Genomic DNA, 13,738 nt, shown 5'->3' with positions numbered 1-13,738 from the left:
ATCTAGATGGCCACTTGTTTACCTTCAAGCCTTGAAGACCCTAGACTATATCTTTTGATAGCCGGGCACCATCAGCTTTCTTCACTACATTTGCTTATGCATCCATTTGTCTTTGGTGATCCTGTCGGGAAGGTGAGCATCATGGAATGCCAGGTTAATAGAACAAGGTATTCTTGCATTGAGGGAGTACTTGAGTGGAGGCCCAATGTCCATCTGTTACCTTAATACTAAACCTATAAATATATGCACATAGATCTATTTCCCCATTATCACATATGAATATATTTACTGTACATATGTGCATACCTTTATTTAGACCTCTATAAATGCTCTTTGCCTCCTAGTTCTTTCCTCTATTTCCTTTTACCTTCCTCTTGTCCCACTATCATGCTCAGCCTTCATTTGGGTTTCAGTAATTCCTCTCGGTTACATTGCCATTGATCAAGGCCTACCAGGCCTCTTATACCCTCCTCGCCACCGATTTTGGATCACTTGTTGTTCCCTTGTCCCTGGGTTTGTTACACCACTTCCTTTCCCCCACCTCCCCTTCTCCCATGTCCCCCTGGAACCGTGGGTCCATTGTTTCCTCCTCCAGATTGTTTTTCCCACCTATCTTATCTAGATAGACCTGCAGAGATAATAATATGCACAAAAACAAGACAGAGCAAAACAAAGCAGCAAAAGAAAATAAAACAACAACAAACCAATGACAAGAAAAGAAAAGCCTGTAAACAGTTCGAGGTCTGTTTGTTGACCTTTAGGAGTGTTTTCCTGTTGAGTCTGATGGGGTGCCATGCCCTGGCCCCAAAATCTATTTTTGGTATTCCCTGGGGACTTCTTTGCTTTGCTCCCCTTGCTGTTCTGTTGCACACCTGTAGTGTTTTGCCTCCAGTGTGGTGAGATCATATTGGGCGTAATTCCTACAGTGACTCTAGTGTTGTCCCCTGTAGGGCTATGGATCAGTGAGGGATGTCGAGTCTCATAGTGGGGCCAGCCATATGGTCGTCTCTGTAGATTGACTGCTCTGAGCGGGAATATCGTCATCAAGGATTGGTGGGCCAGGATGTGCTCCACTCTCTTCACCCCCCTTCATTTGCTCCCGTGTGCTCTGATCAGACATGTCCCCTCTCCCTGAGGTGCAGCTTCAACGCTGTCCTCTGAAGTAAATTCTTCTGGGGGGAGGGACAGATGTCCATGTAGTTGGGATTGGGGCCAGCCCTCAGACCCTCTCTATTGGTTCCCTGCTTCATGTTGGTATGTTGCATTTATATCTTGGAGCACCAGGTTGAAGTCTGGTCCCTCTTTCCCTGTGGAGATATAAACAATACCCTCCCCTTGGGTGGGTAACTGCCCTTTTCCTCCGCTACCCATTCCTTTTGTATTTTTTTCCTTTCCTCCACCCTCCTTTTTAGTTGGCTACCATATGTATCCCCGGATTTGGTCTGGCCCCTGCCATACTACCTGGTCCTCACCCCAGGAATGTTTGTATACAGTAGGTGTTTCCCTATGCCATGTGTGTGTGTGTGTGTGTGTGTGTGTGTGTGTGTGTTTAGTTTTAAGTTTACCTCAGCGGACTCATGTTGTACTTGACCTTTTGTGCTTGGCTTACTTCACTTAGCATAATTTCTTCCAGTTCTTCCCATGCAGTGATGTGCTTCATGCGTTCCTCAATGCTTTTTAGCGATGCGTAGTACTCCATTGTATGTATGTACCACAGTTTTGGGGGTTGTTTTTTTTTTGTTTGTTTGTTTTTTTCGGTTTTTGTACCACAGTTTTTTAATCCATTTGTCTGTTGATGGAAATTTAGGTTGTTTCCAACTCCTTGCAATTTTGAACTGTGCCGCGATGAACATTGGAGCACAGATGTTTGACCATGGTTTATTTCTTGCCTCTTCTGGGTATATGCCCAGTAGGGGGATTGCTGGGTCGTATGTTAACTTGATTTCCATCTGTTTTAGATATCACCAGATCGATTTCTATAGTGGCTGTACATGCCTACAGGTCCACCATCAGTGGATGAGAGTTCCTATCTCACCACAGTCCCTCCAACACTTGTTGCTTTCTGATTTTATGACTTGGGCTATCTTCGAGGGTGTTAGGTTGTATCTCATTGTTGTTTTAATGTGCATTTCTCTTATGGTTAATGATCAGGAAAATTTTCGCATATGTTAATTGTGCCAGTACCTTTACTTTTATTAATTAATATATTTACATAAGTGCACACCTATGTTTATACCTCTATCCATAGCTTTGCTTCCTAGATCTTTCCTGTCTCCTTTTGCCTTCCTTCTTTCCCACCATCATGCTCACCCTTCTGCCTCTTAATAACTCTTCTCAGCTAGATTGCTGTTAATCCAACACTCCCAGGATCTCCCTCATTCCACAAGGATTTGTGATCTCATCTACTCAGAATCGGCTCAATAGCACAGAACCACAAAACGCCAGATGTGGTCATGCATGTTGCACTTCAAACCTGGCTAGAAGCTTTCTGGTAACCCAATTGAAAGGGAGTCTGAGTTAGATGAAGAAGGAGGAGCAACAACCCTTTTTTACTTTGAAGATCTAGGAGGGATTTCCCACCTGGAGCTTTATATAAGAGCAGACATTATCCTACAACAACTCAGGCAGGCTTTTTTCTGAAAACAGTCTCTCAGTGAAGTTCACCTGAAAGTAAAACCCACCTCGTAGAGCTTCTTTTCAGAGCTAAGATAACCTATACTGAAGGCTACAGTCCTAGATTTTCATCAGCAAGTGCTTCAAGTCCTCCTCCCTGGCCGCAAGCAAAGTTGTGTCATCTGTTTATCACAGGTGGTTAATGAGTCTTCCTCCAATCTTTATGCCATGTTTTTGTTCATGTAGCCCAGCTTCTCAGACTAGTTGATCAATGTTCAGATTGACTAAGTATGGTGAAAGGAAGCAACCCTGACTCACCATCTGGGTCAGAGTTGATCTGGGCTCCAGAGGGTTTTGTGGTGGAAGTCTTTACAGAAGCCGATCCTATCACCATGCACTTACTTTTGAAGCCCGGATAGGTGGGTTCAAACTGCCAACCTTTAGGTTTGTGGTTGTCACTATGTGCTATTGAGTTCATTTCTGTTCATAGTGATCCCATGTGGTCCCATAGGGCTTCCTCCGCTCTCAGCTGCACAGGAACAGGTTTCCAAGTCTTTTCATCCTTCCAGAGGCTTAGCGTTGGCCTCCCAGGAGCTGAGGGCAAAGGCCAGACTGAAAGTTCTCTTTGGTCAAAGTTCTTCACTATCCAGAAACCCAGAGTGTAAAATCAACCTTTGCTGCCATTTTTTAAAGATTAAATGATCATTTTGTTTTCTATCTGTATGTTAAAGTATGAAAATACTATATTTATTCAAGAGTTTTTAAAAGCTTAAGAAAGTACCTAGATTTCATGGTTTATTGTTGCCGTTAACATTGTTTCTATGGGGGAAAGACCTTTCAAGCTTGGTTATATGAAAGACGCCCTGGTGGCTTAGCAGTTCCATGTTGGTCTTCTAACTGCAAGGTCAGCAGTTCAAAACCACCAGCCACTCCACAGGGGAAAGACAGGACTTTCTAATGTGAAGAGTTACAGTCTCAGAAACTCAACAGGGGCAGTTCTACCTGCCCTATAGGGTCGCTATGAGTTGCATCGACTGGATGGCAGTGTGTGAGCTTATGTTTTAAAAAGGTAGCCTTATGACAGGATAGGTAAGTTTCTCTTGTTCGAGACAGTTGGGGCCCTGAGTATTTAAATGTGGGTGCTTTAGAAGATGTATTATGTCTCGAGTCGTCATGGTACAGTGACTCACCAATCTAACATGTCTTTCAGGAATTGTGCCGTCTTCTGTCGTCCTGACTACTTTCCAGGTGATGTCAAGGGTTTTTCTGATATGGGCAGTAACCCATAGTGTCAAAGAGGTAAGTGTATGAATAAAAATAAGTGCTCTCAGCCCTGCCCAACCATAATCACCTTGTCTTTTCCACAGGTGTGCTATGGCAGATGACACTCCAGACTATATCAGTGTACCCCAGATAAAGGTCACAGTCACTGTAGGAGTTGAGTTAGTAGTGGGAAAGAAGCCCAAAGATGTAGCCTTGTGAAAAAGGGAAAGGAAAAAAAAATAGATAGATAGATAGATAGATAGATAGATAGATAGATAGATAGATAGATAGATAGATGATAGATAGATAGGTAGCTGGCTGGCTGGCTTTGTGGAAGGAGAAGGTGGGAGTGGTGTGAACATGGTCAGCACCTCAGGTCTGTTTTTCCGGTGTGCTTATTATTTGTATCCAGAACACTAGCCTCTGGCAACGTGTCCTTGTCATGGGACCCTGCTGGCCAGAGTAGACAGGGTGAAGGGGCCAGAGTTAGGGGTGAGTGCTGACTTTTGTCCCCAGAGCAGTGTTGGTCTTTCCAGGGCCTGGAGAAACAAAAGCATTCCCACCCAACCCACCAGGCCTGATGGAAGGGCCAAATGTGCTGAGCTCAGTGGTTATGCGAGAGGACTGATCTGCTGGGGGTGGAACCTGTCTACCATGACCATCCGAGTCGGGCTGCCCAATAATGGGATGTCCTAGAAAACATGCAACTCTGTTCAGCTCAGATAAGCATAAATAAGCTTGTGCTTGACCTTGCTTATTGCGTATGCTAGCCTTGATTACCATGGGCCTGAGTCTTCCGCAACGCAGATTTTTTTTCTACTTTTATTCCAATAATTATCTGTTTTTTTCAGCGTTGGTCATCTCTTGCTAAAGTCACCTCAAGTAGCCACTGCTTTTCTGGCCTCAGCGGCCTCTCGCCAGCATCACTGGATTCTAATCCAGTAGCACTGCCCCGGTGTGTTCTTCTTCCGCTAGTCTTCTAAAATGCCGGGCAAGACATTTTGTTCATTTGTGTTTCAGCTAATGAATTTTTAAAACTTTTTTAATTGGCAACGACTAAGCTGAGTTTATTAGTTTTGTTTGTCACAAGGAATTTCAAATCCCGCAGGGTTCTCTGGTTTTTGTGAAGCGCTCTCACCTCTTACAGATATTTACACTTTATGTGCAAGAAGAATGTAATATTGCGCTTGGCTTTCAAATGATTACATTTCTCTTTTGAAAAGTACAGGGAAAACCCAGCAAATCAATCCTCATAGAGCATATTGACCATTGTGCTCACATTGACTCACACATGGAGCTCGTCAGGGAAGTTACTTCAATTTTGGTACCATGTCACTTGCCATTCATTCAGAAGGCCTTTTTTTATTGTTTTAAATCATTTTGTTGGGTGCCCATACAGCTCTTACCACAATGCATGCATGCCTCCATTGTGTCGAGCACATTTCTCCATTTGTTGCAGAAGGTCCTTTTACCAACCGTTTTCACCCATGCTTGTTACGTGAACACTGCTGTCCTCTGATTTTAACCAACTCCTAGTTGTATTTCCCAGAAGTCTCAAGTGACCTAAAACTTCTTAATAGTAACTCATTTGCATTCTTAAATGCTGAATTAAGTACTATCAAAAACTAAGGCTGAGGTACACGAAGACAAAGCCTTGTGTGTGTGTGGGGGGGGGAGGGGGGGTCCAGTCTCTTTGCTGGCTGAGTCAGGGAAACACTTGCCGGAGGCTGATAAGCTCTCCGTGGCCTCTGCTTCTCTCGCTCTCCTCTGCTTCTGTGACCATTCCCAGCTATCGTCACTTCTACAAACATGTAGGTAGGCTTTAAATACAAGGAGAGCAATTTTGCTACCGAAATTGCTGGTGGCAACCCTTGCCAGTGTCTCCCAGACTGATCATTAGGGCTGGTTGGCTGAAACCACTAGGAAAGGGCTCTCTGGCTGGGGGACCTAGCCAGCCCTCAGTCCCCACACAGCTGGCAGGTGCGTAGACTTGATGTTTCGCCGACAGGGTTCATGTAGAGCAGCGGTTCTCAACCTTCCTCGTGCCGCGACCCTTCCAGACAATTCCTCATGTGGCAACCCCCCGATCATAAAGTTATTGTCGTTGCTATTTCATCACTGCCATTTTGCTACTGTTATGACTTGGATGACCCCTGTGAGAGGGTCATTCAACCCTCAGGTTGAGAACCGCTGATGGAGAGCCTCCTGTTTGAGCTTTACCGTCCTTTAGGAGGTCCTCCCTCTCTGCACATTCACACGCTTTTCTCAGTAAGCAAACCTCCCATTTCTGTTAGCGTCAACCTCATTTTCTGAAGTTAGTGCATTCAGTTTTTATTATCCTGATGTCACCTCTGCAATCCTCCTTCTTTTTATATGGCATGTTCATGCCCCTACTAATCAGGTCCCAGTCACTTTTCGCACGCCAACGCGTCTTTTCCCCTCATTCCCCTTTCCCTCAAGCAGCACACCTTGAGAGCCCTCCCTCTGTTTATAGCAGCAGATGTCTGCCTGCCTGCCTGCCTGCCTGCCCCAGGCCTTTGACCGCTAACCTGAAAGCCAGTTGCTGTGGCAGCTGGAGGGCAGTCTGCTGTCAGATGCCTGTTTTTCTCAGCCTCGTTTCGTAACCAAACACTCTCTATCTTGTTGTAGAGTTTCATGTTGGATATAATTCATTTTCTTCTTCTACAGCATGGCACGTGAATTCTCTGTGAAATGCCTTCTATTTCTTGGAGCATCTTATAAATAGCTTTATTTTCCTTATGTTCCACTCTACTTACTTTATAGTGAGAGCCATGTAACTAACAGATAAGGCAATTGACTTCAGAAACTCAAAGTAATGCACAAATGACTGTAGTTTAATTTCTATCTCTTCTTGGATCATATTCCTTTTAGAGTATTGGGGGGCGGGGAGGTGGGGAATAACGAAGCTCACGCCATCAAGATAGAACTGCCCCGCAGGTTCTGAGGCTAGAAATCTTTACAGAAGCAGAAAGCCTCCCCTCTTTCTCCCAAGGAGAAGCTCGTAGGTTTGAACTGTTGGCCTTGGGTTAGCAGACCAATGTGAAACCCACTATGCCACCAGGGTGCCTTCTCGCTAGACTAGACCCAGAATGCTGCATTTCCCAGCATTGTGTTTGGATTTGGACTCCTCTTGTCTTTGCTCAGCCCTTGTCTTTGTACAGCCATACAGGAGACAGGCTTTTCATGACCACACGTTGCTTTTCTCCTACATTGCTTTTAAGACTTGTCCTTTTAATTCTACGCCATGGGAGCTAGTCCTATAAATGTCATCTATCTTGTGGAACTAAAAGATGATCAGATTTTTTGTGGGGGTGTGCGCACACGTGCTTGTGTGTGTGTATGTGTGTGTAACATGTAAGATTCCATCCAACAGTTTGTCTGACACCTTTATTGGCAGGTATTACAGAAAACGTGTGGTTTGTAGCCTTAAAAGCTTCATGACTTAGAATAGCAAATAAACCTTCCTACCATTTTCTTTTTAAAGAGCCACCACTACCCGCCCGCTGCCCCCCCTTCACACACACACACATACACAAAGGGGCTACTGACAAAAAAAAGACGAGAATCAGAATTCCAACTTTCCTATCCTATTTCTCCACATGTTGTCCGGAATTGAGCTGGCTCCTTCCCGATGCCTTGGCCTGGCTGGTCCCCGCCGCTGTACCAAGTCTTGTGTCAAAGGGCATCTGCAACGGCGTTCCCTTCTCTCTCTCTCTCTCTCTCTCTCTCTCTCTCTCACTTTTGTAGGAGGCGTAATACTAGCTAAATTGCGTCCTTGCTTACACGTCCCTGCTCCAGTCTCGATGCATTGCAGGTTTGTCTGAATTGCTTGTGCTCGTCTCCTGGGCTTGTACGCACTCCTTGATGTCCATCCTGGCCATGGTGCCGTCCTCCCAGCATCCACCACCACCCCACCCATGTCTACAAGACACGAATGACAAGCGTCTTAACCCCATCACTGAGATGCAGTGTCGGGGAGCACATCGGCCTCTCATCGGATCCTGTACGTGCACCTCGTCTGGCCCTGCTGCCCTTCCCGCAGTGTCCCCCTGTCTCGTTTAGCAAAGGCCAGTGGGGTGCAACTGTGGAGCGCTCTTGGGGACTGAATGTTTAAGTCTTCTTTTTCCTTCTAGTACCTCACTTTCTATTTTGAATATTGCTGTAGGTGGGTTTGCATCACCTTCAGTTTTTAAAATTAGTGCCACAGCTAAAGGTAGAAAAACCTCATTTGAGTGTTAATCAGACAATGTCAAACTTTAGACAAGTCTATGGCAAATGCAGCAGTACCTTCATGCCATGTTCCGCTCCTGGTGGTGACGGACACTCTTAGCTCGATGGCCTGTCTTGCCATGACCTGTGTTTAGGATAGGTGGCTTGAGCACACTCAGAATCCCTGCCTTTTCCCACAGTAGAAATTTACCTCTTCCTACCCAGGATGTATTTGCTAATACTGAGTTGAAAATATTTTCATTTCGAAATTTTGAGATGCATGTCTGTCCTCCTTGGCTTCCATTCCGGCCACTTCTGACCTCTCGTGTTGCATCCTTTCCTTGTCGTCTTAGCTCTTCCAGCCCTGGAAACACTGCCGGAGTTTCCTCTGACAAGGCAGGGCTTGGAGAATCAAGTCAGAAATGTAAGCATGCGCAAGAAAATGTTCAAATCTTGTGAGCCACCATTGCTACCGTTTCATAAGCACATAGCGTCTCTTTGTCAGTTAATAGTTAAATTGGTTCCAAGCTCAGCAAAGTCAGGCTATGAGTTTAATTTGTCATGAATGTTAATCTTTCTCTCGTCTGGACTCTCCAGTTCTTCCCACGCCTCCTCCCCATGATGACTGCCCCGTACAGACTCACACACACTTGAAGTTTCTCAGGACCTTCCCTTTTGCTCTCTCGCCCCACGGGCTAAATGCTGACATTCACATATCCAGCAGTCAATTTAGGCTTAAGAGGAAGCCATTCCACCAGACACATTCCCCAGAATGGTGTCCACTTAGCTTGTTTTTTTGTGTATTCCACTCGGGACGGGTTAGGACCTGCCCTGGTAGCCCTCATGGAGAGTGAAGACAGTGTATCTCCACCTTCCTTATGCCGCGACCCTGTCATACAGTTCCTCATGTTGTGGTGACCCCCAACCATTACATTATTTTCGTTGCTACTTCAGAACTGTCATTTTGCTACTGTTATGAATTGGGCAAGCCCTGTGAAAGGGTCGCTCGACCCCCAAAGGGGTCTCGACCCACAGGTTTATAACTGCTGCTCTAAGACCAGAGCCACATCTTCCCCAGCCTACTCCATTCCAGACCACCCTTCCCTCATGCCTTAGCACCCATTGGCTGCTTCTTCTCCCACTGCCCCAAGATGTTCAGATCTTAGGTTTTTCGATGCATTTTGCATTTAAGTTAGTCTTGTAGGATCTTAAAATAATCACTACCACCATGACACACAACCACCGCCTCCCCCAGCCTCCTATTGACATCCTGGGTGCTTTAGTGGGATCCCCGTTTTGATATTGAAAGTTCTGACACAGCAGCTTGTTATTGGAATGTGCCCTCTTCCAGCATAAGACCTTTCTATATTATCAGCTAACATCCCCATATGTGTGTTGCTTCGCTTTTCAAACAGTAGGAAACCTGTTTAGAGCTGAATCCGGTTATTTGCGATCCTCAGCTTACCAAAGATGTTTGATCTTTTTTATCAGGAAGCTCACAGAAAGGGAACGAGAGCAAAGATAGAAAATATGGTTACCTTGGACTTAAAGTAGTGGCATCCCAAATACACACATGTATTGCACCACTGGGAGCCTGGAGGGGCTTGGGCTTGGGGCATGTCAGACCTTCTTAAGGAGTAACTGGGGAAGACACAACCCTGGGTCACAGAGCCAAGTTGCATTGGCAGTGGAGAATCACCAGCAAGTGATTCTGGTGTGCACACCAGTTTTCATCCAAGAGTCCAATGCGAAATGTATTAAGATGCGGATTTATACTGTTTCAAGCCAAAGAAGTAACATTTGGCTACTGTGCAGTGATGGGAAAATGTTGGTTATCAATGTATTTTTTTCCTGGTTTCTTTTGAGTGTTTCCTTTATACCAGTGCTAGCCCATCATAGAGCACTGTTTCCCAATGAGCACAATACTGCCCCCTGGGGCTTGCTAGAACAATCCATAGGGCTGCAAATGCAGATACTTACACTTTATCCTGGATTATAGATTATATGGTACACAAGTTTTTAAATGCCAGATGTTTTTTTTTCCCTTAAAAGGACAAGAGACCAAATAAGTATGGGAAGCTGTGCTCTAGAACTTCTGTGATGACAGGAATGTTCTATCTGCTCTTCAGTACCAGTAGCTCTCAGCCCCTGTGGCTCCTGAAATAAATTGTGCTGTACTAGCTACATGTGACAGTTGCTGGATTGGAAGGCGCAGCACCAAATAGCTGGGGTACCATGATTTCCCATTCTCTACGTTTCCTTCAGATGTCTATGTAATTTGTCTCATGTATGCATATGATTGTTTAATAGGGTGTTCTTCATATTCTATGTGCTTTATATTAAATTCCATTTACATTGTTTTAGTCCTTGAGATTAATCTGTCCTGAAAACCCTAGGTGCAGGTGTGAACCCGTGCTGTGGCCGTCTGTTTCTTCTGCCTACAGAGGGGCAGCTGCTCAGTGGTCAGTCAGGAGGCCAGCCAGGTCTCACCTGTGAGGGGCCTGCAGCTGGCCTCACCGTGGTGCCATGGCCCAGGGGTTGCCCTTGTTGAAAATCATGAGCTCCTTTTTAAGGTTGAAAGATGGCATGGGAATAGTCAACATTGCTACTCCCGGGACCTCCCAGAGTCTTCATTTCACCTGTAAAGTTGAGTTAATTGTCATGCATCGTGAGCATTGCTACAATATTTCAGCAAAGCCGAGGAAAGTTGAAAATTATTACCTATAAACTGCTTTTTAAAAGTTGCTCCACAGTACAATGAGTGGCATTTTTGAACATGGTTAATATTCATTTGAAAACTTTTACTATGTGGGAGGAGGAACTCTCTCAAATTACCTTCTCCTTTGCAAAAGCAAGCGTTTCTATACAGTAGCTTTGTATGACTGTGGACTTGACTGTAGACTTGGAGGCACTTTCACTTAGAACACTTTCTTATGCAAATAATGTGCAGTTTGCCAAATAGGACTTGTTTGGTTGGTTGGTTAATTTTGCCATCTCCACAAATCGCACACGTGCGTGTTATTTATGAAAACATGGTACATGGTAAACCTGGTGAATGCCAGCGCATACAAGCTCCTGATTGTCGGCTGCACAACTGATCTCAGAGGGAGCCTTTCAAAGGTCACAGGAGCACCTGCAGCAGTCACTTCCATCCTCCTGGACCCTTGAAGTGTGCCCCGCCCCATTGTCTTCAGGGAAGAGGGAGTTCAGTGGCTTTTCTTAGTTGCCCACACGAAGGACTGCGGTTGTCAGGGAGCTTTTGCCTTGAGTTAGGTTGCATTGTCACCAGAGAAATAAAGCATATTACTGAGTTGTCTGCATTTTCCAGAGAGAGGACCCTGTTCAAGTCTGCAGTGAAATCCTGGTGCTCTTCTGAAATTTGTAAGCCACAACTTGCTATATATGTGGATGTGTGTGTGGGTCCCTGTGCATGCCAAAGGTGTGCTTTGCATTTTAAAGGTAGGGGGACTAATTTAGGTTTGATGCATTAAAGAGTTGTAAATTGTCTTTGCTTCAGATTGTCGCCATAAATGTTTGCTTTTTAACAGGATCATCTTCTCCTTATTTTCCCTAACTTTGCCCCAGCTTATTTCCAAAATAACCCCAAACTCAAAAGCGTGTATCTTTTTTGCCTTTTGCATTGGTATGGTCTTGCTCTGGTAGGGCAGGTTTAGGAATCTTTGTTGAGGTCATTGCCTTATTTTAAAAAAAGAAAGAAAGAAAGTATGAGAGAACTTATTAATATTTTGAAATTTATAAAACTTGCAAAATTTTAAAATATGTTGCATGAAAACATTTGTGTGACACTTTACCATCTGTCATCAAGGTTCCTGGCAGTAGAGTTTCATCCCTCAGATAGATATAGCTCCATCCCTTAGGCAGATTTTTGAAGGAAGCCAAATGATTTTTTTTTATGGTAAACATCCAGATTTTGGTGGAAATTCCAATTTTTAACCATGGATTCAAATATTTGTAAAGCCCTACCCAAGGGGTAACCTTGGATCTGTGGGTGTAGTCCATGGGCCACCATTTTGATAACTTCTCCAGGAGATGATATTCCAGGCCTTTATTTTAATTCTCTATCATGTTGAAGGTTTTGCCATTATTATGCTATTCACCTCCCTGGTCAGTGGTCCAAGGCAGTTCAATCCACGTGGGGGATTCTGCAAATGGATTCGGGATTTTCAGTGTCATTCATAGCCTTCTGCAAATCAGGTGCTCAGAATTTAAGCCCTAATACAATTCCCCCCCTCTGATCTTGGATTTTATAATTTACAACCTTGAATCACACAAGTTGGTATGCTCCTTCTGTGTGGACTTAGCTTATACCTCATGTAGATGGCTATTTATTTTAAGACCACCCCTAGATGCTGTTCTTTCTGATAGTCGGGTACCATCTGACTTCTTCACCACATGTTGCTCTAGCGCCCACGTCTTCAGGGATCACTTCAAGAACATGCTCTTTAGAGGTGAGAGAAACAACAGGATTTAGGGGAAATACTAGGAAAGATTAACAACGGGTGAGATCTTTAAACATCCAGCATTGATAAAAATATATTAACCTACAAATAGAGGGAAAGATGGCATTTAGTATTTCATTTAACCAATAACAGGACAAAAACCAAAGTAACAAAATGAAAGAGGTGGGGGGCATTTTTCTCAATAATTAATCCTGAGGCACCCATCAGGTTGTACTTGTGGGAACGCAAAGCTTTGTCATAAATGCAGAGTTGACCATTGCTTGTTGACTGCATGCTTATCCAGTTTTCTCATTGCATGTTCACAAAAGTTGATTTCATGGCACAAATTGGTTTGCCAGGCCAAAACATTTAACTAGGGTGTCACTCATATCAAAAGTAATCCCTATACCTGACTAAAAAAAAACCAAAGATTTGTACGAGGAAAACTACAGAACACTATTACAAGAAAACAAGAGTGACCTCAACAAATGGAAGACTATCCCAAGCTTGTAGATTGGAAGACTCAATATAGTAAAGATGTCAGTTCTGCCCAAGGCACTGTATAAGTTTAATGCTATCCCTATATGAATACCATCATCCTTCAAAGAATTGGAAAAACTGGTTGCCAACTTTATATAGAGAGGGAAGAAGTCCTGAAATAGCAGAGAACTCCTCAAGAAGAAGGACAAAGTGGGAGGGCTTGCTCTACCTGGCATTAGCACGATTGTATGGCCACAGTGGTCTGGTACTGGTATAACGACAGATATTCAGACCAATGGAAAGAGCTGAAGCCCCAGAATTAAAAACAGCATACAGGCAACTGATTTTTGATAAGGGTCCCCAAAATATCAAATGGGAAGCGGATGCCCTCTTCAATAAGTGGTACAGTGAACCCTCGCCACTTCGCGCTTCGACTTCCGCGGCTTCACTCTATCGCGGTTTTTGCGTAACAGCGGATGCGTCATTACTGCCACTGATTGGCTCATACTGTACACGCTTCTGTCTGCATCGCTACGTATCGGAGCTACATATCAGATGCATTTTTGCTTTTGTACAGTGTACTGTAATTTTTCAATTTTTAAAAAATTTTATCTAAGCCCTATGATGGCTCCTAAACGAGCTGCTTCTTCTAAGCCTTCTGACAATAAAAATAAGCGCCAGAGGAAGATGCT

The 13,738-nt window shown here is 44.2% G+C and overlaps 1 protein-coding gene across 1 annotated transcript in view; it reads left to right on the top strand.

The window, feature by feature from the left end:
* The window catches only part of HACD2 (3-hydroxyacyl-CoA dehydratase 2), a 102,415-nt gene that overhangs the window by 64,135 nt on the left and 24,542 nt on the right, over nt 1-13,738 (top strand). The window contains exon 3 of the mRNA XM_004712310.3: nt 3,824-3,912. Within this exon, the coding sequence (XP_004712367.3) occupies nt 3,824-3,912 (89 nt within the window). The remainder of the gene's footprint in view (nt 1-3,823; nt 3,913-13,738) is intronic.

This window comes from Echinops telfairi, unplaced genomic scaffold (genome assembly GCF_000313985.2).
Source record: "Echinops telfairi isolate 266 unplaced genomic scaffold, ASM31398v2 ScPeMD7_17;HRSCAF=63, whole genome shotgun sequence".
Taxonomy (NCBI): domain Eukaryota; kingdom Metazoa; phylum Chordata; class Mammalia; order Afrosoricida; family Tenrecidae; genus Echinops; species Echinops telfairi.
The sequence above is the reverse complement of the archived record's forward strand: the minus strand, read 5'-3'. Positions and strand labels throughout refer to the sequence as shown.